The sequence below is a fragment of the Mauremys mutica genome, chromosome 3, assembly GCF_020497125.1.
Source record: "Mauremys mutica isolate MM-2020 ecotype Southern chromosome 3, ASM2049712v1, whole genome shotgun sequence".
Taxonomy (NCBI): domain Eukaryota; kingdom Metazoa; phylum Chordata; order Testudines; family Geoemydidae; genus Mauremys; species Mauremys mutica.
Window position 1 is genome coordinate 153,245,919 of NC_059074.1, and position 21,850 is coordinate 153,267,768.

The 21,850-nt window shown below is 45.6% G+C and overlaps 2 protein-coding genes across 4 annotated transcripts in view; one reads left to right on the forward strand and one right to left on the reverse strand.

Annotated features, from left to right (window-relative positions):
• The first annotated feature begins 304 nt into the window (after positions 1–304).
• MRPL33 (mitochondrial ribosomal protein L33) lies at positions 305–9,437 on the forward strand. Its single transcript, XM_045012054.1, has 4 exons — positions 305–447; positions 2,927–2,945; positions 6,787–6,893; positions 9,122–9,437. The coding sequence occupies exons 1-4, from the start codon at positions 426–428 to the stop codon at positions 9,169–9,171; spliced, it is 198 nt and encodes a 65-aa protein (XP_044867989.1). The 5' UTR covers positions 305–425; the 3' UTR covers positions 9,172–9,437.
• RBKS (ribokinase) overlaps positions 9,364–21,850 on the reverse strand; it is a 97,156-nt gene continuing 84,669 nt past the window's right edge. For all 3 annotated transcript variants that reach the window (XM_045012049.1, XM_045012052.1, XM_045012053.1), the window contains exon 8: positions 9,364–10,907. In XM_045012049.1, the coding sequence (XP_044867984.1) occupies positions 10,734–10,907 (174 nt within the window). In that variant the 3' untranslated portion in view covers positions 9,364–10,733. The remainder of the gene's footprint in view (positions 10,908–21,850) is intronic.

A 21,850-nucleotide genomic window follows, 5' to 3' on the forward strand; every position in this document is an offset into this window, starting at 1 on the left:
CCCACCCTCTCCTGCACGGCTTCTCCAGAAGGCTCAGCTACTGCCAGGCCTCCCAAGGCGTTGCCCTGCTGCTGCTCTCTTCCCCAGAGCCAGGAGGCAGCTGTAAGGAGACGCTGACTCCCCCCCAGATGGCCAGCGCCTGCCTTGTGTCTGTACAGCACCTAGCACAGCAGCGCCCAGGCCCAGCCCCCAGCTAGCTAACAAGGTGGGGTGGGCCCCATGGTGCAAAGGCCTGAGCAGTCCCGCCCTACACATGGCAGGGGGGCGGGGCTTTATCGTCCCCAGCCCCGCCCTCCCCGTCTGCCCGCCCGCTCTCGAGTGCCCCGGAAGCGGTTGCGCCCGCGCCCCGGAAGTGGTTGTGGCGGCGCTTCGGGTCCCTGGAGCTGGCCGGAGGGGTAGCGGGGTCTCACGGTGGAGTCGGCGCCATGTTCCTGACGGTGGCTGCCTGTGAGTGGGGGAGGAGGTCCGGCTCCGCGCCGCCGCTGCTAGCTGAGGCGGTGGGGGAGGGGCAGCGGGAGGAGACTGGGGCCTAACGGTGTCATGGGCGCACTAGGGCCCAGGCTGGGCCGCTGCTCCTCCCCCACCGGCACTACATCTCCCGGCGGGCACTGCGGCGCCACCTGGGACTACATCTCCCGGCGGGCAGCGCGCCCCGGCACCACGTGGACCCCTCGAGACAGGCCGGACCTGCCTTGCCGCGAGGCTCTGCACCCATATGAGCTGGCGAGCGCCCCCGCCCCCGGCTGTAGGGGGCTCTGGGTCGGGCCCCGGGGGGGGGTCACGGCGGGGGGTGGCTGCGTTGCGCTGTTCCCTGCAGGCTCCTGGGCGCTCCCCACAGCGACCCTGACAAACTAAAAGCCGTGGGGCGAGTGACCGGGGCGGGTGACTGAGGCCGAGCCCAAACACCCCAGTGAGGGGAGAGGAGTGTCACAGGGGGCACCTAGCCCAGCGCCCTGCCTGCTCCAGCAGCACCTAGGCTGCCACTGCGGAGGGGGGCAATTGGAGGCTGCAGTGAATGTAGCACGAAGGGGAGTGGGGGGATGCGATGCAGGTGAATTTTAAGAGATCTGCCCCTGTGGCTTGGCTGGTGTTTCTGCTTCTCAGGCACGTATCAGTAAACCAGCCATATCACCCTAGGAATTGTTCGAAGCCCCAGCCATGAGCGAGCGATTACAGGGCTGACAGTTTTTAATTACTAGAAATATAACATCTTATTCAAAGCTTACCTGTGAGTTAAGTCATTTTAAAAATGAACAGATGGTTTGGCCATTTGATGATGAGGAGTTGGCTAAGTCCCTGGTCATCTGGAAACCCATATGGACATGTCAGAACAGGCCCTAGTGTGGATTGAAAACTTAAAAGGGCAGGGAGGAAAAATATCTGAACTCCATAAACTACTTTCAGCAGCTGTGAAAGAAATGCCTAGTTAAAAGAATGAAAGAAAAGGAAATGGTTACAAACATTACTTAGATGGTATGATCTTTGAGGCAGGGATCATCTTTTTTGCCTCCTTGTTTGTACACCACCTAGTACATTGAGGTCATGGTCCATGAGTGAGGCCCCCATAGGTGCTATTGCAATACAAATAAATTACAGATGAAACCTGACTGTCCAATATAAGGTAACTTTTGGGAAATTACTTGTGTTGTGGTGATATGTGTGCTGCATTATTACTTGTATTACAGATTCTGGATTGGGCCCCTTTGTGTTGAGGGCTGTATAAACAGACATGAGGAACAGTTCATGCCCCAAAGAGTTTCCAATCTAACTTAAGAAAATATTCTTGTGAGGGTAAAAATCTCAGTGAAGGAAGAGGGTAACATAAGCTCATGTGCTTATAGATCCCTCCCTTGCTCTCTGGAATGGGTGGTCTGCAGTACTGTCCCCATGGAGGGCATTTCCCAGGATTGGGTTTTGCATGGAGGTAATAGTGGGGAGTGGATGACCCCATTTGGGTGGAGGCAGGATCTGACAGAGATCCTGCCCATTCATCGACCCATCATTAGTTGTGTGATTTCTTGTAGGTGTTCCAGCAGAAATGGGCTTTGGAGAGAGATTTGAAGAGGACGGTAGCCGCCTTAGGTTTCAGTTCAGGAAAGGCATTCTTTGTGAAAGGGGCAGAATGCCCATAGTGCTGGGAGAAGTGGATAAATGAGTTTTGCTAGAGTGCTGGAGGGTTTAAGAGATTAAGATAAAGAAATAGACGAGAAAGGCAGAGCTAAGAAAAGGGCCTTAAATGTGAGTGCAAGATGCTTGAGCTTTTATGCAGTGGAAAGCAGGAAGCCTGTGGAGGGATTCTGGGGGGAGAGAGAGCTCAGTGTTTTGAGCATTGTCCTGCTAAACTCAGGGTTGTGAGTTCAATCCTTGAGGGGGACACTTAAGGATCTGGGGCAAAAATCTGTCTGGGGATTGGTCCTGCTTTGAGTTGGGGGTTGGATTAGATGACCCTGAGGTCCCTTCCAATCCTGATAGTCTGAGAGTGAAGTGATATAGGGACAAGGAATCTGATCTTGCTTGAAATAATCTGAAGTGGGAGTAGTTGGAACTACTCAGGGCTTGAACAAGAGCTTTGATTGTACAGACAGAACATAGGGTGGATTTTGCTATACTTTTACTTCCATTGCAGTATTGCCTGGAGGGTACAAGCAGGCCAGGACCTACTGGACTAGGCACTGCACAAATGATTTTTAAAATGATATGATGGGGGAAATAAAGCTGGATTTTTGGCATGGCCTACCTGTACAAGGCAAGAGGAATCTCCTTTACAACTGTGATTGTCTTTGCCTGGCTGCTCTGGGACTGTTCCAAAAGCAGCTTTTGTGCAAAGCTGTAATTATTTGTATATGTTCATAGCTAAAAGAAAACAAGATGGTAACATAACTTTTTCTTTCTTTTTCTTCCCCTCATCATTGTGCTCCAAAAACAGTGGCCAAGGCCAAATCCAAGTAAGTGACATTTTACTGGTTTGAGCTATTGCGAATGATCTGCTTCCCACAGTTGCATCCTACAATGACACACACATATGGGGTTCTCGCAGAATCTCTGAATGTACACGAAGTATTTGTGGTTCTTCAACCTAGGAGCCAGACTGCATCCCCTTTGCACATAAAGGGCATTTCCTAGGGTTAGATTCTACATGGAGGTAGCATTGGGGAACAGATGACCCTTTTTGGGTAGAGGCAGGATCTGGCAAGGTGCACATCAGTGAACTAGTCCTGGAAGAATCATTTGAGTACGTTCTAGAACTCTGGGGCTGTGCCGCTTTTCCTATAGGATCATCTCTGTGGTGGGGATCTAATTTTAATGGAATTTCTGAAGGCAGCTGTAGCAGAGGGATCCCTGGCAGTGGAGCTCCAGAAAGCTGGGTGAGACAGTGCAGAAGCACAGGGCCTCCATGCACATGGTCCGTGTCCCCTGGGTCACCTGAGAGGGTTGAGTCCAATGCCGTGGTGCACTTTGGGCGGGGGAGAGGGGGATTCCATGGCAACCCTCTTCCCTGAACAATACAATTAGAGAGAAACTCTCTGAGGGATCCTCATAGTCACATACTTGCCTCATTCATCAAGAGGGGGCAATCTGGATGCATATGTGGTCAGTTTCGACCTCTATGGGGTCAGGCTAATGCGTGTGGTGTTTTTATCAGCATTACCTTCCTAGTAAAGTATAGAGTGGTTCCCTGAACTTCTATAGCTGTTGTGTATAATGATCATAAAACAGTGGCTTGTCTGTTTTGCTGAAGAAGTTTCAAGGTGGATGCCATCACTTTCACTTAATGAAGTAACTGTTATAGCAGGCAAAGCTCTAACACATTCTCCCTCTGGGCTGGGAGTGCAGCAGAGACAGAGTTCTGAGCATCTGGCTCCTCTCTTTAGCCCTACTCAAGAATGGTGTTAATGGGCTGTGGAGGAAGATAGATCCAGATCCAATGGGCTAAAAAGAAGATTGGCACAATTTGGGGCTGGGAAGAAAATAAAGGACTCTGGAAAAATTTGCCTTTGCTCCCCCAAAAGTGAGGAGACAAGACTGAATAAAAATATATATATGAGGGGTGAACAATTATGGCCAAAATTGTATTTGTAAGGTATTCAGACAAGTCCAAGAGGCTAAAGTGGTAGAGAAGCTCTGTCATTGTTAAATAACCGTCATTAAAACATCCCTGTCGTTACCCCTGGTTCTCAGAAGGTGCATTCCTGCATGGATCTGTAATAGTTTATGCTGCAGAGCTCTGGAAAGAAGACCTCCTGGCATGCTTCTTGTTGAAGATTTAAAAATCATCCCCAAATGAAGCTGGTGCCAGGCACCCGCTGGGTTTGACGTGTCTCTCCTCTCATGGTGTTTCTGCAGAATTGTCAGGGCCTGACATTCAAAGTGCAGTTTTAAAGTACATGCCCAATAGAAGGGGTCTCAGTTTGACACCAGCCTTAATAGTAATTATGTTCTGCCATCACGCCCTCCCACCAATGAACAGAGCACGGTGAAGTTTCCTCAAGGAGGAGGTATAAATACAATTAATTTCACTAAGCTAAAAGCATTTTGTGGCTTTTTTTTCTTGTATTCCTCCCCTTTTTATTCTGTCTTTGTGCTGTTCCTCCTTCATTAAGAAATGAAATTTATTTTCAAAACCAAGTGCTTCTCTTTTTGGTTTTGTGTTCTCTTCCCTTCTTTCTTCGTCACTTTACTGGTCCTCCTCTGGCCCCTTTGCTTTCCCTTCTTCGGTCTCTCCCCTAGATTTTCTCCCTTCTTGTTCTGCCTACACCTCACTAGACCATCTGGCTTGGGTTACCCAATTAAGTTGGAAATTTTCATAACTAAGTGTTTTACTCAAAAAGAACCTGCCCTCAGACATGTACCAAATAGGAGTTTCAGACTCTGGTTGTATTGATATCACTGGGCTAGAAAGAGGAAACTGACCAGAAGGCGTTTGAGGAAGTGAGAGAGGTATGGGGAAGGAGTCCTCTATGTGGCTACAGGTGCTGTGCCTGACACCTATAGTGGGTGTACAGGAGATAACAGAAAACGGACATTCACTGGGTCTTTTAGCTCAGGGAAGTCTAGTGGTTATCCTTCATTTGGGGGCGGGGGGGAACAAAAAACCCTTCATGTAAAACTAGACTTTAAATCAGACCAGGCAAAGCCATATGCACTGTATATGCTGTTGGGAGTGACATTGCATGGGTGAGCAAATAGGGATTTTCTCTGTTTAATTTCAAGGGATCATATTGTCTGTAAGCCAGGAAATTGAATGTGGTTTCTACCTGCAATGTTTCCTTCAGATCATTTCATTGCAATAGAGAAGGAGAGATCACCACTGGAGAAATGGTCAAGGGGCTTGACCCTCCTTCCCTAATTTCCAGATGCCCTGAGATCCTGGGGAGTACCAGAAAGCTGGCAGTACTTATGGATGTGCAGGGAGGCTCAGTTGCCTTCACATTATGCTCCAATTTCTCCTCTTCTCCTCTCTACAGTACATGGCTGCTGCCCCAACTCCCACTGGGTTAGCATCATCTGGGGGTTTGAGAGGGCATGATGCTGTGGAGAGTTACCATCCCACCAATCTTGCCACCTCTTGACCTATTTCTGTGGCATACCATGCTGAGGAGCTCTGCTTTCCCTTTTTGTATGCCCCTCACTCCATCTGTATACTGCTTTAGGTCCCAGTGCTAGTGCAAGGGGAGGAGACAGTCGGGCTCTGTATTCTGAGATAGTGTATTGGCTATGACCTGGATGCCTTTAAATGTGATCATCCTCCACTTCTTGTCTAAAAAGGAGCCATACTGAGTCAGATGTATGCGGATCTTTTCTTTTTTGTCTTATTTCTGTGTGGAAACTACTTCTCTTGGCCATGATCTATGTTCCATTCGATAGCAATTAACCTGAGGCTGATGTTGAAATGTACAGTCCTGCTATGGACTCTGCACTCTAAAAGCATCATGATTTTAGTGGGGTGGTTTTCAAACCTTCCAACACTTGGCCCATAGATTTGGAGTGAGGGTGAATCTATGGGCCAAGTGTTGGAACCTCTCCCCTCTTTCAGATGAATAGATTCTCTGCCTGTGCCCCTCCCCGTGCCCTTTCCAGGCAGAGTTCCTTGCTGTTCATGGATTTGCTGGTAGGAGGTTTTAATTAGAGCTGATCAAAATTTGAAATTTCTGTTTCATAGGAAAATTCGATATTTTGAAATTTCTTTGTTCTGATTTCGACCATGTCAGCAGAAGTAGCGCGTATCGTGACACGGCATGGCAGGATATGACATGTTGTCTTACGCACTAATGCTATAGACATCATGAAATAACATAAAACTTATAGGTGGGGGAAAAAACAAACTAAATTTAAAAAAAAAAAGTGGTTGTGTTGAAACACCTTTTTCCAACAGAAAACTGTTCAGACAAAAGATTTCTGAGCAGCTTTCGTGTGAATGTTTCAAGTTGCTTTCATTGCCTCTCTTATACTTGTCCTGCATGATGTTCCTGCTGGCCTGGGGAAAGAGACCAGGGTCTGCTCCCAGAACTTCGTCTCCTGACCTACAGCACTTGTGCATCAGCATTGCTTAGCTGCGCATTGGCAACATCTGTTGAAGTTGCAGTTGCTCATCGCCTCTTGCAATCAAACCCATATAACAGCTCAGCTAAATTTAGTATTTAATTGTCCCTTATAGGCACAAATGGTGACATTAAATGTCTCAGTTCACTTAACTGCACACGTCAAAGGGGAATTTCTGCAGTGGAGACACTGACTACCACTATATCCATCTGCCTTTGACCATAATGATGTCTCTTGTCATTTCAGGTACATCCTTGTGAGGATGGTGAGTGCAGCAGGGACGGGCTACTGTTACAACATCAAGAGAGCCCGACTACAGGAGAAATTGGTCCTGCTGAAATATGATCCCATTGGTAAGAACTTAAGACATTAGATGCTGTCTGGAGGATGCACACTTTCTCTTGAGTTGAATGTAACAATGTATCGAGTATAAGCAGAGTAATACTTAGCATTTCACATGCTCAAACCACTGTACTATTCCTTAAAATGTCCCAGTGCAGGAGGAGGTAATATTAATCCCATTTTACAGACTGTGGCACTGACCCAATGAGGCAGTGACTTGCTCAAGACCTCACAGCAAGACACTGGTAGAGCTGAGATTAGAATTCAAACATTCTACTTCTATGCTCAGTTTACTAGACACGGCTGTCTTGTAAGAAGCAGCAGTGAGCTACGCAGCTGCAGAGGAGTTCTGTTGGGACATTTAAACCAGAAGAGCAGTAAACTCCCATCACAACGTCAAGATGAAATTTATTTAAAATATTTCTACTTAAAAAATGTCGCAGGTTCCCACATGTTTGGAGAAAAGTTGCTCCACTCTTCTGCTCTGTTCCTCTGACCCTCACAACACTCTCCATCATTTAAAACCTGATTCATTGTAAATCATGGGTGTCAATAGCATTTGCCAAGAGTTAAAAAAATATTTAAAAATGTGACTTAGAATCTGAGTTTCTTGGGAAGGGACCAGTTTGTAACTAACATATTAAAGGCTAAGTTGGGGACATGCTAACCTGCTTTAGCTCTTAAAATAGCATGGGAGAGTTAAGTCAGTCCAGATCCCAACTACCTCCTGCAAAACACCTGGTAATCTGATATTTAACTAGGTCATAATTTAAAAAATCATGTTGCTCTGCATGTAATATAACCATTTGGCTGATAGTCATATGGGATATTATCTTCAGTGCAGTCTTGGTGGAAGATTAACACTGATGTTCTCTGTTGATTTAAGAATGCAGGAGTTTGATGCCTGTGGAGAGAGGCTCCTGGAGATACAAGCTGATTTAATCAAAATCTGCTAAAACTATTCATTTTGGCAGAAACTGAATTTCATGTGCAAGGGAAAGCCTTAGGTCAAGCAGTTACATGATTCATTTCCTGGGTTGGAAAACGAGTGTCTTAATTTCATATTAACTTCATTGCTTCAGAACGTTCCACAAACCCCCCACTAGAAACACTATCCAGTTTGTATGCAATGTGCTACAGAGCAGCGCTCCCAGCCTAGCAGGAGTTTGGTGGCAGAACAGCCTGATGCCATAGAATAGAAATGGGAGGTGGCTTGGAATGGCCTGGGGTTCACATTTGGTGGAGGGGGGGTGGGGGGGAATTCCTATAGCCTATACCAGAGGGAAAGTGAGACGCTGAGGCATGTGTGAAAGGCAGGTAAATGTGAGTCTGGCCATCCATGGATGTCAGATACAGCATTAGATGTACTTTCTGTCTGTATGCACTTTCACTTCACTGGTTTTTGTGTATTTCATAAACAATGGGACCTGCATATAGGGAACCTTTTATAGTGAGGTAGAAAGTCTCAGATTGTTGCAGTGCTTAATGTAAAGGCTTCAGTCACAACTAGGCTGTGATATGTTGGAGAAATTACTTCAATCCACTATCTCTGTGGTGTACAGTGTTACCCCTACATAGTTCTCAGTGTTAAGTTACTAAAATTCATGTTAAACTGAAAGGTGATTGCACAAATGGCATTGTAGTTTGCCATGCTCATTCTCTCATAGTAACTTCCATATCACATGTGCGCAGTTTAGAAGTAAAATGATTTTCCTAACTTCAGGTTGAGGACTTACAGTCCAGCTCAGTTTGTAGTTCACTCATCACTTGTAATAAAGACTCTGCCGTTGGTCCTTGCAGCAGGATTCTGTTGATGATATGCGAGGCAGATTAGAATCCAGTTTACTCTCCTATAGCTGTCTGGACTCAGCAGCGCTACGACAAATAGAAAAGCTGTAAAAACCTTTCTTTGTCCCTATGCAGAGCAGACTGACTCCGAATAGACACGGGGAGCAGCTGTTGAGTGAAAAGGTTCCATTTTCACAGTCACTTAAATCCTAATGTTTGTCCTTCGTGGGGTAAAATAGACACCTGTATACTAAAAGTTACATGTTGTAAAATGAATGCAGTGCTAAAAGTCCTTTTAAAAGCAGGTTGGCCAGCAATGGCACTGTGCCAGTGATCATTCGGTCAGTATTTGTTTAAGCATTGAGGCCAGCAGGAGGTGGGTGTGTGGATTTTTTTTTTCTTGTAAATCTTAACACTTGAACTTTCCTACCAAGTTGCTTTCTCTCCACAGTGAACCAACGTGTTCTCTTCACAGAGAAGAGAAAAATACGTTCCATCTGAACAACGCCTTGTAAATGGACTTGTTTTATACGTCAGTTGGACTCTTGGGGGGTGGGGGGGGGAATGCTGCTTCTGAAATCCTGCAGTATGTGCTAAAAAGAGAGGAAATAGACTCGATCAATGCCTCCTGTGATTTGAAGGCCATTGTGAATGAGAACAATGTAGAGAGAGAAAAGTCTTAGTGTCTGGACATAGATCATCGCATCAACATTTATTTATCCTTTGAGTTATTTTTACAGTCCTCAATAAAAAAAATTAAAATAGCAGATCCCATTGTCTGTGTTTTCCATTGTGAAACTGGCTGTAATTGTCAAATAAACTGACTATTGTTTCACATGGCAATAGAAAATTAACATTTTCTACAAGGGCACTTCAGTGGAAGGGTTGCTAGAGGCATTTTAAACCACAATCCACAGATGAAACCGTAGGAGCACCAGTGTTTCAGAGCTTATAGTAGAGGTGGGAAGAAGAAATACAAGTAGTTAAGTGACCTGTAGAGCTAAAGGCTGCTGCCTTTGAAGCCAATGGCAAAACTCCAGTGAGATCAGGATTTGACCCATAAAAAGCTCTATTTTGTATCAAGCCCATGTATGTAGGACTTATTTTTCACATCTGAATTTTTGCCTGAGTAGGCACACAGTAGATGTCTAAGCCAGCTTTTTGACTAGTGCATTGTGGCTGATGATTTTGTTCTTTAAATAATTAGTTTATTTGTGTTTCTGGCCAAATAAGACTGACTAGGCATCTTGGAATGTGTTTCCCTGGAACACTGAACAGCCAATGAACTGATCTGTACGTCTAGCTCACCTGAGGGCTTTATCAGCGGCTTGCCCAGAACCAGAAAACCTCAATGGACACAGTATGGAGCCTACTGCAGCCATCATGCAATAGAGAAACAGAACCAGCAGATGGTGCAGGGCCCAGTATGCCGTGCTTCATTGTGATTGGAATGGACTGTGGACGAGGTGGAACTTCGCATGCTGGTATGTGTAGTCTCCAGACAGTTGACGAGTCTCACTTTGGGCTAAGGCACTTGCCGCAGAGAGCAGGGACAATAGGAATTTGGTTGAAAACTCAAAGCTAACTATAATTCACATTTCGCTAGCGATATCCCTGGTTGGCAGATGTGAAACTTGATCAAAATCAATGAGAGTCTTAATTAGTGGAGAGCACAGCAAAGTCTGTGGAGGCCACTGAATTTCAGAGCTCAGTCATCCCTACTCATATTGTGGAATGTCTCTTTAGTTTATAGACATGAGTTTGTGGAGTGAAATGTTGAACACATTAATGGCAAAACTTAGTAGTCAATGTTTGTCCTGCACAGTGTGTAGGGCAAGGGACAGATCCACGGTATTTCGCTGGAATGAAAGAGTGCAACCCAATTGCTCTACTATAGACCAGAGTCTAGCAGGGAATCAATGACTGAGAAGGGAGTAAAGACTTTCCTGCTCTCTAAGTACCTAGAATCTCTTAGGGGAAAAAAAAGTTTGCCTCTGCACAATCAGAACTCCCTTCCCTGGGATATTGTACAATCAGCACATACAGATGTCTGACACCACAAGTTAGAAAAGATCCTGGGGCAGGTCCTTCCTGTAGGGATAGGAAGACTGCGTCCCTGATGCCTGGACGCTCACTGATGCGATGAAGTTTGACTTCCTGATCACTTCTTCCATGGATAGATTGGGATAGCAAGCCATGAAGAAAGCCAGTGCGCCCACAAAACTGTCGCCAGCCCCCTAAGATGAAAGAAACACACAAAGTTAGGCAGATTCCTACACAAGAACACAGTTCACCTGCATTTACCTGAAATGCAAAAGCTCGCCTTTTAATGCAACAGGAAATCCTGCAAGGCCAGGAGCTGAACTGGATTTGTCTTTTTCTCCATTTCTAATTCCTATGAAATTCCAAAACACGAGGTTGCTGCCACAACATTAACTCTTGCCCCCTATCCCTCCGACACATTAGGGCACACAGTATATCGCAGCTTACATTTTAGAAGAGAAAACAGGACTATAAAGACATCAGTGCAATGGGGCTGAGTTACCAGGCTGGCAGCAACTTTTGCTTTTGAAATTTCCTGTCATTGGAGTGTCTGATTTTGATTTCTCAACCTGAATGTTGCACGTACGCCATTGTCCTCTCTTTATTTAACTTCTGTTTTTCTATAAAAGTGGGCGGGTAGAGGGAGAGTGGGGAGAAGGTGAAGAAATTAAGCTATGTGGCTTGTAAATTCCTACTTGCAGAATGATGCAGCAACCAGCTGTCTTTAACTGTGAAATGCCCATAACTGAAGCTCCACACGCTGCATAAATTGCTTCCCTTGCTTTAATCCCTAGGGTAGAGTTTTTCAAATGGTGGGTCGTGACCCAGAACTGAGTCGTGGAATGGAAGGGACTCGGTCGCGGCAGCTCTGGTCAGCACCGCTGGCTGGGCTGTTAAAAGTCCTGTTGGCGGTGCTTCCCAGCTTAGGTAGGCTAGTGCCTACCTTTCCGACACCACACTGTGCCCCGGACGCAGCCAGCAGCGGGGCCTCAGGACTCTGCGAGCTGCCCCTGTTCTGAGCACTGGCACGGGCCAATGGGAGCTGGGGGTGGGTGGGTTGGTGCTTGCTTGCACGCCTCCACCTAAGAGCCAGACCTGCTGCTGGCTGCTTCTGGGGCGCAGCGCAGTCCGCGGTGCGAGGACAGGTGGGAAGCCTGCCTTTGCACCCCGGCTGCACTTCTTACCAGGAGCCGCTGGAGGTAAGTCCACGCCCCAACCCTGAATCCCAGCCCTGAGCCCTCACAAACCTGGAACCCCTTCCTGCACCCCAGAGCCTGCACTCAGAACCCTGACCCCCTCCTGCACCCCAGGCCAGAGCTCCTCCTATACCCCAAACCGCTCATCCCCAGCTCCGTTGGGTCACGGACATCAACAATTTTCTTCAACTAGGTCCCCAGAAAAGAAGTTTGAAAACCACTGCCCTGGGGACAAATCCTGGCCCAAGCCTGCGTAGAGAGGAGTGCAGAGGGGAACGCCACAGTGGCCTGAAAAGGGAGGAGCGGCTTTCTAAGCCAGACTGTGGTAGCCTGTCTCTGCATTTACCACTCTCTACTCCCTCATGGAAGCAAAGAGTGGTGTAGCTGACCCACCCACTCTGTGTCCACATCCCTATGAGCTAGGGTGACCAGATAGCAAGTGTGAAAAATCGGGACAGGGTGTGGGGGGGTAATAGGAGCCCATATAAAGAAAGCCCAAAATATCAGGACTGTCCCTATAAAATCGGGACATCTGGTCACTCTACTATGAGTCCCCAGGTAGTTGAGGTGGGGCTTCTGCCATGCCCCAAGTCATCCTCCAGGAAATGGCACTGGTTTTGCTGGGAACAGCAGGGGATGGAATGCCTTTACTCCTCGAGTGCTTTTGGTAACAACTTGTTGGTGGAGATTCAGATCCCCACACTGTCCTAAACCACACAAGTGTTGCATCACCAGTTAACTGAAAGTTTTAACTTATTTAAAACATTGCGCAATATTTTTCTTCCAAACCTGGCTTGATTTCTGAGGCCTCATCTATCCTTAAAACTTTTGCTGGTATAACAACGTTGGTTAGGGGGGTGAGATTTTTAATAACTTTTTATACCAGCAAAAGTTCTAGGCAAAATGCAGTTATGTTGGCAAAAAAAAAAAAGTCCCTTTTTCCCCAAAATAACTTATTTCAGGGAACTGGTATAGATTTCAGGTTCAGGCAAAAGCACTCTCTTGCCAGTATAAACTGCACTTACATCAGAAGGGTTTACCTGCACAGCACTAGTGATAAGCCTTTTCTAGTGCGGCTAGGTGTGAGTGAGACAAGGGTGAAGCTTCTGGCTTCAGCTACTTGAGCTACGTGAACACAATTTCTGAGAGGAAATTTGAGAGAGGAAATGTGGTTTGTTTGTTTTTTCCACCCTCTAAAGGTTGAAACTATTTTGCTCCAGATCAGAAGGAAATTAAAAAAAAAATCACCTTTGTGTTGAGACTGCCCACGGAAAATACCACCCCAGTAGAAATGTTTGTCAAGTTATCACAGCTGGAAAGGGGGGCGAGACTGGCAGTGGGGTAACCCCTAATGCCAGAGTAACATGTTTTGGGTGGGGGGTTTTCAGCAAAGTGCTACTTGGCAGAGAATGTTCCAGTCAAGCATCTTTTCCTAAGTAAAGCCCCTGGCTTACTCTGCATCTTGGTCAGCTCTGTCCTGCCTTACTCTTAAGTATCTACAGTCGGCACAATGTAGAACTGGAGTCTGGTAATAGCAAAAGTTACACTTTACAATGTAAACAAAGCCCCTGCTTGAGTCAACAATATTTGAACGTACACCTGCCTGATTAAGGTTTTGTCACTTTTTGCTCTGCCTCTGTCTCTGCTTTGGTTTCTCTAGTTTGACTGCAATGGCAGGTGGAACAGAAACAGGTGATTATTGTTAATTCTACATCTTGTCTTCATTAATACTACCGTGCCAAGGGGAAATGGTAACATCTAAAGTCATCATTCTTACAAAGTGAACACTTGAGTAATGCAGCTTGCCACCTGAGCATTTTAACGAAGAGCCCTCAGACCATCTAGTGTCAACTGGCCACCTCACATACAGAACATCAATCCGCTAATTAACTCTACCATACATTAGGGCAGTGATACTCCGCCTGAAGCTTGTGAGCCGCAAGTGGCTCTTTGCAGCACGTGATATTAAAGCACTGTGTGATTTAATTATCAACCAATCAGGATGCTTTTACTATGTTACTAACCAATTGTAGTTGATAAAATAAGTCATTTTGCTGTGAGAATATACAGCAAAATGACTATTATTAGTCATATGGTTTAAATATGAATATATGGTACTATAGTAAATGAAACAATTCACAGTACTATGGCTCTTTTGGGTAATGTTGATCCTGAACCACTGGGGTCCAAGTATCACTGTATTAGGGAGTTGTAAGGGAGAGGATCCTTGGATATCAAGGCTGTTACAGGGCTGTCCTAAAAAATCACCTGAAATGATTATTTCACTGCTTGCTCCTGAACTAAGAGGACTAATATGTACTCCAGCATGGAAGGCAGCTGGAAAACTAAAGTGCTTCAAAGGTGTATTTCCAGTAATGGGAAGCTGGCCTATGGTGCCTTGACAATGCAGAAGCCTTTACAGACACTCACTGTGCCTCAGGGCTGCAGAATGTCCCTTAGTGATGTTGAATAACAAGGAGGTGAAAGAGTGGGCTGTGGTACTGAATGGACACAGACAGGTTTCCTACTGTTCTTCACAGTTAAACTCAGCTGCTTGGAGAATGCACTTAGAATCATAGAATATTAGGGTTGGAAGGGACCTCAGGAGGTCATCTAGCCCAACCCCCTGCTCAAAGCAGGACCAATCCACAGACTTTTACCCTAGTTCCCCAAATGGCTCCCTCAAGGATTGAATTCACAACCCTGGGTTTAGCAGGCCAGTGCTCAAACCACTGAGCTATCCCTTGTATAGGCTTGGATGTTTAGCATCCCTAGGGGATACTCATGCAGTTTCCACAGACACAGCCTTACAATGGTTCTGCGAGTTCCACCTGTAGAAGGCACTGTCTCATCAGTGTGAATCCACAGAGGCAACTCCCAAAGAACATTTTTCTATGTGAGCTGCTTTCAAAGTAAGAGCTACTACACAGGTGTGGGAGATAGAGATATGTGTACAATTCATTTTGTAGGCATGCTGCTCAATTCTACCTCTGTGGATGGTGCAGAAGCTAAGGGCATGGCTGCACTTGCAGATGTAGAGCACTGTGAGTTAAACCAGCCCTTGGAGACCGCAGTAGGGAAAACACTGCAGTGCGTTCACACTGTCAGATTCAAGCGCACTAACGTGGCCACATTAGCAGCTATTTCAACGTCACAGAGAGCAGTGCATTGTGGTACTATCCCAGCATGCAAGTGGCTGCAACATGCTTTTCAAATGGCGGGGTGGGGTGGAGTGTGACAGGGAGTGTGTTGTGTGTATGTGGGGGGAGCAAGAGTGTGTTTTTGGGGGGCTGATAACATATCAACATGCTGTCTTGTAAGTTCAGACAGCAACAGACCCTCCTCTCCCCTGGCCCTCTCTCTCTCGCACAGTCACAGCAAGCAGCATTCCATACTAGTGGTTGCTTTGTCCCGGAGCAGATAAGCATGCCGGCTGTCAGAAATGGAGCTTTGAAAGGGGAGTTCAAAACAATGACAAGAGTGGCCACTTGACTTAAGGGGATTATGGGAAGTTTCCAGAGGCCGATCAAAGCGCAGTAATGCAACACCTCATTCACACTAACGTTGGGGCGTTTCAGCCGGGGCGCAGCAAATGTTATGCTTCTCGTGGAGGCGGATTACCAGGAGTGCTCCAGCTGCAGAGTTCAGGCGCTCTAAGTGCCTTGCCAGCGTGGACGGGTCATGAGTTAGGGCGTCTGGAGCCAGAAGCTCTAACTCACAAGTGTAGCCAAGCCCTAAGTATGGCTGTATTGTTACAACTGGTCAAAAGTCATATGGAGAGCAGCAGCAGAACTGATTCAATTAAAGGGTAACTGCAGCAAAAACTATTGTTGGCCTACAGACTCCTCACTTCAACACTACCCTGAACACAGCAGTGCATTGTGGTTGAAGCATATATTACCAACTTTGGCCTGTTATATCCAGAACAGGGGATTCATAGAGCAGGAGAGAAAGCAGGGCACAAAGGGGCTAAACCGCAATGGCATGTTTTAAAATAAAATTGAGATTATTCAATACAGTAGAACCTCAGATTAAGAAATGACCAGGCAACCACACACTTCATTTGGAACCAGAAGTACACAATCAGGCAGCAGCAGAGGCCAAAAAAAGTCAATACAGTACCATGTTAAACATAAACTACTAAAAAAAAAAAAGGAACGTTTAAAAAAAAACTCACTTGACAAGATTTGGAAACTCTGTGCTTGTTTCGCTTAAATTAAGATGGATAAAAGCAGCATTTTTCTTCTGCATAGTAAAGTTTCAAAGGTCTGTTAAGTCAATGTTCAGTTGTAAACTTTTGGAAGAACCACCATAATGTTTTGTTCAGAGTTACAAACATTTCAGAGTTACAAATAACCTCTGCTCCTGAGGTGTTCGTAACTCTGAGGTTCTACTGTATCCTGGTTAGCAAATGTTAGTTTATTCATATTCATATGGTTCAGTCTACTATAGCCAAATATACAATGTACTCTGCATGGACATCTTTGAAGCTGACAAGATATACATAATTTTACCTCCAATTCTCCTCATAAGAAAATTAGATGATGGATTTTATTGTATAGCAATAATACATTGCACTCCTGTAGTGCTCTCCTAAGAATCTCAGCGTGCTTTGCAAACATTAGTAAATTAATCCTCACAACACTTCTCCTATAGCCAACGAGCATCGGTGCTGGTCACTGGAAGATAAAATACTAGACTCCTATTGGTCTAATCTGTTATGGCAATTGCTAAATAAATGTTATGGTTTTAACTGCTCGGTCTATGGCTTTGACCTGTTTTTATTTGTAATCTATTTCTATAGTCTCTGTTACAATCCTTGCAATCCCTTGTTGCCTTTCTTTTGCGTCTGTGAAAGGAGTATTTTGGTTATTATTGCCCAAAACTGCTCAAGATTTTGTATCTTTGGGGGAGGGAAAACCCATGAAACTTTAGTCTGTTTATTTAATACCTTAGCATTTGTAAACCCTGATTAATCAGTGGCAGTTCACACCTCTAGTGTAACTATTTTTATACAATGGCCTGGGAAGTTTTTTTAGGAAAGTGTTTTGGAACGGGAAACTATATTGTGCCACAGCTGATTTCCCCACAAGTACAGCACTTCGCAATCAGTCATACCTGGAATAATGGGATACATTTCATTTGTACAATAAGATGATTTTTACTGTTTTACCAAAAATTATTTTGTGCCACAAGGTTAGTAGCATAATTGACAGTACTGCACCAATTATACTCACTTCCACCTTTTTTCCAGAGAGTCATTTCCTCTTAGGGAAGAGTCATTGTAACCGGATAAAAGAAAAAACCTGAATTTGGCAGCATGAAGCTACAGTAAAACTTTAAAATGTTGCTCTGGCAATGTCACAGAAGTCACAATTCATGTACTTTTTGGGTTGATCACACTGATTCAATTCAAACCATAGTAAAAGCATGCTTGCAAATCCTGAAAGGAATGGGCCATTTTATAGCACTATGTAGAGGCAGCACAGAGTCAAGTCTGAACCGCATATTACTGAACTGGTGACTAAACCAAGACACCTAATAGAAGAGTCAATGGAAAAATGCATCACAAAATGGATTTAGCACATTTATTGGACAAGTGTAGTTCAGATTATGAATACTGACCAGCCTACAAGGGAGTGCACAGAGGTATATTTTGCAAAAACAGTGAAGTCTTACAGTTAGATTGTGCCTTTGCACTGTCTAAAGCCGAGGTCTCCAAACTGGGGGGCGCAACCCCCTGGGGGGTGCAGAGGAATGTTCAAGGGAGAACGCAGCTGAGGCCTGGGCCTGCCCCCAGCTGTGGCCCCAGCCTCCGCCCCAGATCCAGGGGGTAGTGGCATGCGGACAGGAGTAAGATGGGTGCGAGGTAAAAAGTTTGAGGACCACTGGTCTAAAGCATATGGCAGTGCATAGGTGCCCCACTCTAAGGAAGGAATTGTGCCTCAGTACACTGGCAGTGGCATGTAGGGTACACGTAGCTACACGCCACAGTAACATGCAGGCAGCATCCGCACTGCAGTGTACAGGTATGCATGGCAGTCCCTACTGATGGAGCCTTTCCCCGCGGCTGGAGCCTCTAACTGTGGTAGAGAAAGGCTCTGACAGTGGGACCCTACACTGCTAAAAATCACTGTGTAGCTGTGGGAGGCACTGCTAGGGTGAAGAGAGAACTGCGTAGGTTCAGACATCTGTACGCTACAACCTCACTATCTACACTGCTATTTCTACCTGTGATAGGGAGGCATGCAGCATATGTACACAATGCGCTGCCATTAAGTGTAGTCATAGCCTCAGAGAGGCTCAATTTCCTCCCGACTCCTACTCCGGTAGTAATGTGCTAGTCAGCCATACAAGTAGTAAGCTATCCCCCAAAGCCAGCTCAGTTCTGCTGGCTGACATGCTGAGGGCAGAACCAAGGCCCCATCCACTCCACAACTCTCTGTGTGGGGGAGGGAATAGTGGATGCACAGTCCTCAGTCTGCTGTCTACACCCACACTATATATGAAGGCTCTTACTCTTTCTTATGCCACTGCAGAGGCACATAGCCCATAATTTGCTAAAAAAAAAATCCATAGACTTTCTCCATTTCCAAGAACAGACTGAGCAACGGCATTGCTATAGTATGTCTCATTACTAAGGGCTAGATTGTGGGTCAGGCTGTCTGGATTGGTGTACAGTTAGTGAGGGTCCACTATGGGTATGGTGGAAGAGGCATTTCCACTCTTAGGGCCCAACTGAGCTACCCTCACAGTGAGAGGCACCCCACTTCCTGTGTGGTCCCAGTGATTTTAGTGGGACTGCTCCTAGAACAAGGTCCCACTCAATGAGAGTAAGAGTGGCAGAATCAGCCTCCTTTTTAGGGGCTTATTTTCAAGCCCTTTGGGTTAAAATGGCCCATGCTTGTCCTCAGTATGACGGAGGGCAGTTGATTTGGAAATCTTGCTGATTTGTCACCCCTCACCCCATTTATCAGAGGCCTACGGGCACTCAGGTAACTGAGAATTGGGGTATTTCCATCTGGAATCTAATCCACGTTTAACGCTCAGTGAGGGCAAGTGCTTCCGCCATCTTAGAACAATGCTTAGGGCCTCAGTCCTGCAGGCAGAACTGCACAGGTGGATCTATGGGCCCACAGTGAGCCAGGGGAGTCAATGGGGCTTAGCCCAGGCCTCTAGTTCTGAACCTTTGAAGTCCTAAGTACTTGAAAATGGCAGAGTGACTTTCCACTAACGTCGTACGTGGTTACTCCTACAGCTCCAGAACAGCGCATGGGGTATCTACAGACATTAGTCTGGAGCAAAACAAGTATTTAATAGAACACCAAAATGTCATCCTAACAGAACCGGGAAGTTTTGTCATTTAAAACTTAACACAGATTCTGAATGTCAGCCCTAAGGCCCCCTTAGAGCTGGAATTGGGGCTTTTACACCACAGGCCACAGCAAAGCCACACAGGCCCAGAAGAAGCACCAGGGAGACTGGGTGGAGTCACAAGGCATTTAGGCACCATACTGAAATCAGTGGGAGTTAGGTACCTAAGCACCATTGTGTAGCCCACCCACTGAGCCTCGGAGACACTTTCTGGTGGCTGCTCATGTTCATGCACAGTGAGCACTTTGTGCCAGCCTCCCCCTGTACTCCATGAGCTGGCAGAGGAGAGAGGGGTAATGGGCAGGCCTTTTTCCTGTCTCCTTTTCAGATAACTGTTCCCCAGAGACAGCAGGAAGGAGCAGTCCCTGCCTTCCCTACACTGCTTTTGTGCATGGTCCTTTTATAGCCTTGCAAAGAGGGATGCTTCTTGTTCCCAACTGCAGCTGAACAAGGGCAGCACATAATTTGGGCCTGAATGTCTTTCGGTAGCTCAAGTATGTCCACTACAGATCTTCGGTTGGGCAACATCAAAAACAGAACACACCACACAATACTTGGCATCAGCATTCAGGAATCTGTACCCACTTCCTGACAGATTTCCTGAAGGTTCATTAGCAGTGATTAACGGGCTGTGACCATTAACCCCTGCATTCCTGAGAGATGAGTGTCTTAACATAAGGTCTACTGTATACACGGGTTCTTTTCTTCTTGAAACTTCTTACAAGTTATTCACCAATTCTAACAAGATCAAAGACCAGCCTAATAGAGACCTGAATTCCTCTGGAGAGTTATCAGGTTTGTGGTGGATGTTGGGAAATAATGTAAAAGACATGTATTTACACAACAATAACAACCTCAGGCATTTTTCTTTTATACATAAATCTAAAAGGCACATTCAAAGAATCTAAGAGGTTTGAGGTCTAATAATACAGTACTTACATCGCACTTTACATTTTCAAAGCCCTTAAATGTCAGCTGCCTGGGAAGTAGGTAACTTATTGTCCCCATTTCACGGGATGGGAAACGGACACAGAAATTAAGGAAGTCTCCACTAATTTTGAGTATGCACCTCAAGATACCTATGCCCTGATTTTCAAAGATATTGAGAATCCACAGCTTCCAGTGACTTCAACAGCGGGTTGTGGGTTCTCAGCACTTCTGAAAATCAGGCCCAAGTTGGGAACCCAAAAACTGAGCTGCACAAAATGACTGCACATTTTTGAAAATTTAGGCTTAAGTGAGTTGCGCAAGGCTCCAGTAGGATTTCAGTCAGAATTGGATCTGAAGAATTCCTGCCTCGCCTCTTAGTTTGCAAAAAAGCAACCCAAAGCATTTGTGTGGTGGTGACACTGTCTCAGCCCAAACTAATAAAACCAGCAAACGTTCATCAACTACAAAGAAAAGCTCCATTCTATTATGTAGTAATATTCTGAAATGTCATTCAACTCAGGGACAAAGAGGCCAAAGAGAAATGGGTAGACACTTGACAAGTAATTTAATCTGTGTTTTACAACAGCTCCTGAAAGCTAAGGAGGTGTCGACCTGCAAGGAGTCCTCTATTTTCTGACACTCCAAAGCAGTCCCCAGAGTGTTAATGCTCATACAAACTCCCTTCAGCAAAAAATAGCATTAATGTGAGGTGATAAATGTCTTTGTTACTCAGTGCTGTGAATATGCGGAACCACTGAGTCTTAACTCAGTTCTCCGGACACAGATTTAGCCTGCTGAGTCTATGAAATTCTCCTTTCAGATCAAACAATTTACCACTAATTTGGTTCCAATCCTGGTACACTGGGTATAGGATATTTTGATGGAGAACATTTCACTTTAGGATATGTCATTGGGTAGGTTTTTAGTTTAACCTACAATTAGCCTTTCCTTTGGTATCTGCCACTTCCTTGAGCTGTGATCTGTACCCTCACTTTCACTTAATCTGGAAGTTCATATACCTAACAGTGAAAAACAAAAACAGAGGGGAAAAAACTTCTTCCTGGTTGAGGTGGACGTACAAAGAAGGTCCAAACACAGTGCAGACTTCAGCCCCACAGGAGTATCCTTCAGCAGAGATCTTGGGAAGAGCAGCACATACAATAAGATTTGAATTATGTACAAAAAGGGCTTGGGATGGTAGCTAGGCATCAGTGACAATGATCATGAAGATGGCCCTGACATGCTAAATTTAAGAACATTCAGATATTTTGGTTCAACGTACTATAGGCAAAGAGACTAGTTGTGGATCTAGATCCCAACTTCACCCAAGTTTGAGGGTATATAGAGCTAGAGTTTTAGTTCAGGCCTGGCTCTAATTATAGCATCTTCTATGCAGAAGGTCCTCCTAGCACTTCACAAGCTTTATTCTCAAAGCTCTATATAGCGGTTCTCAACCAGGGGCCGAGACCCCTACGGGGCTACTAGCAGGTTTCAGGGCAGCTGCCAAGCAGGGCCAGCATTAGACTTGCTGGGGCCCAGGGCAGAAAGTGGAAACACCAACGCATGGGGCTGACGCCTGGGACCCTGAGCCCCACCACCCAGGAATGAAGCCAAAGCCTAAGCAATGGAGCTTCACG

What these genes read in the sequence shown, in the direction of transcription:
- MRPL33 (XM_045012054.1), top strand. Translation starts at nt 426, where the DNA reads ATGTTCCTGACGGTGGCTGCCT. An exon ending in GCTGAAATATGATCCCATTG is followed by an intron (nt 6,894 to 9,121) that starts GTAAGAACTTAA and finishes TTCTCTCCACAG; the next exon opens with TGAACCAACGTGTTCTCTTC.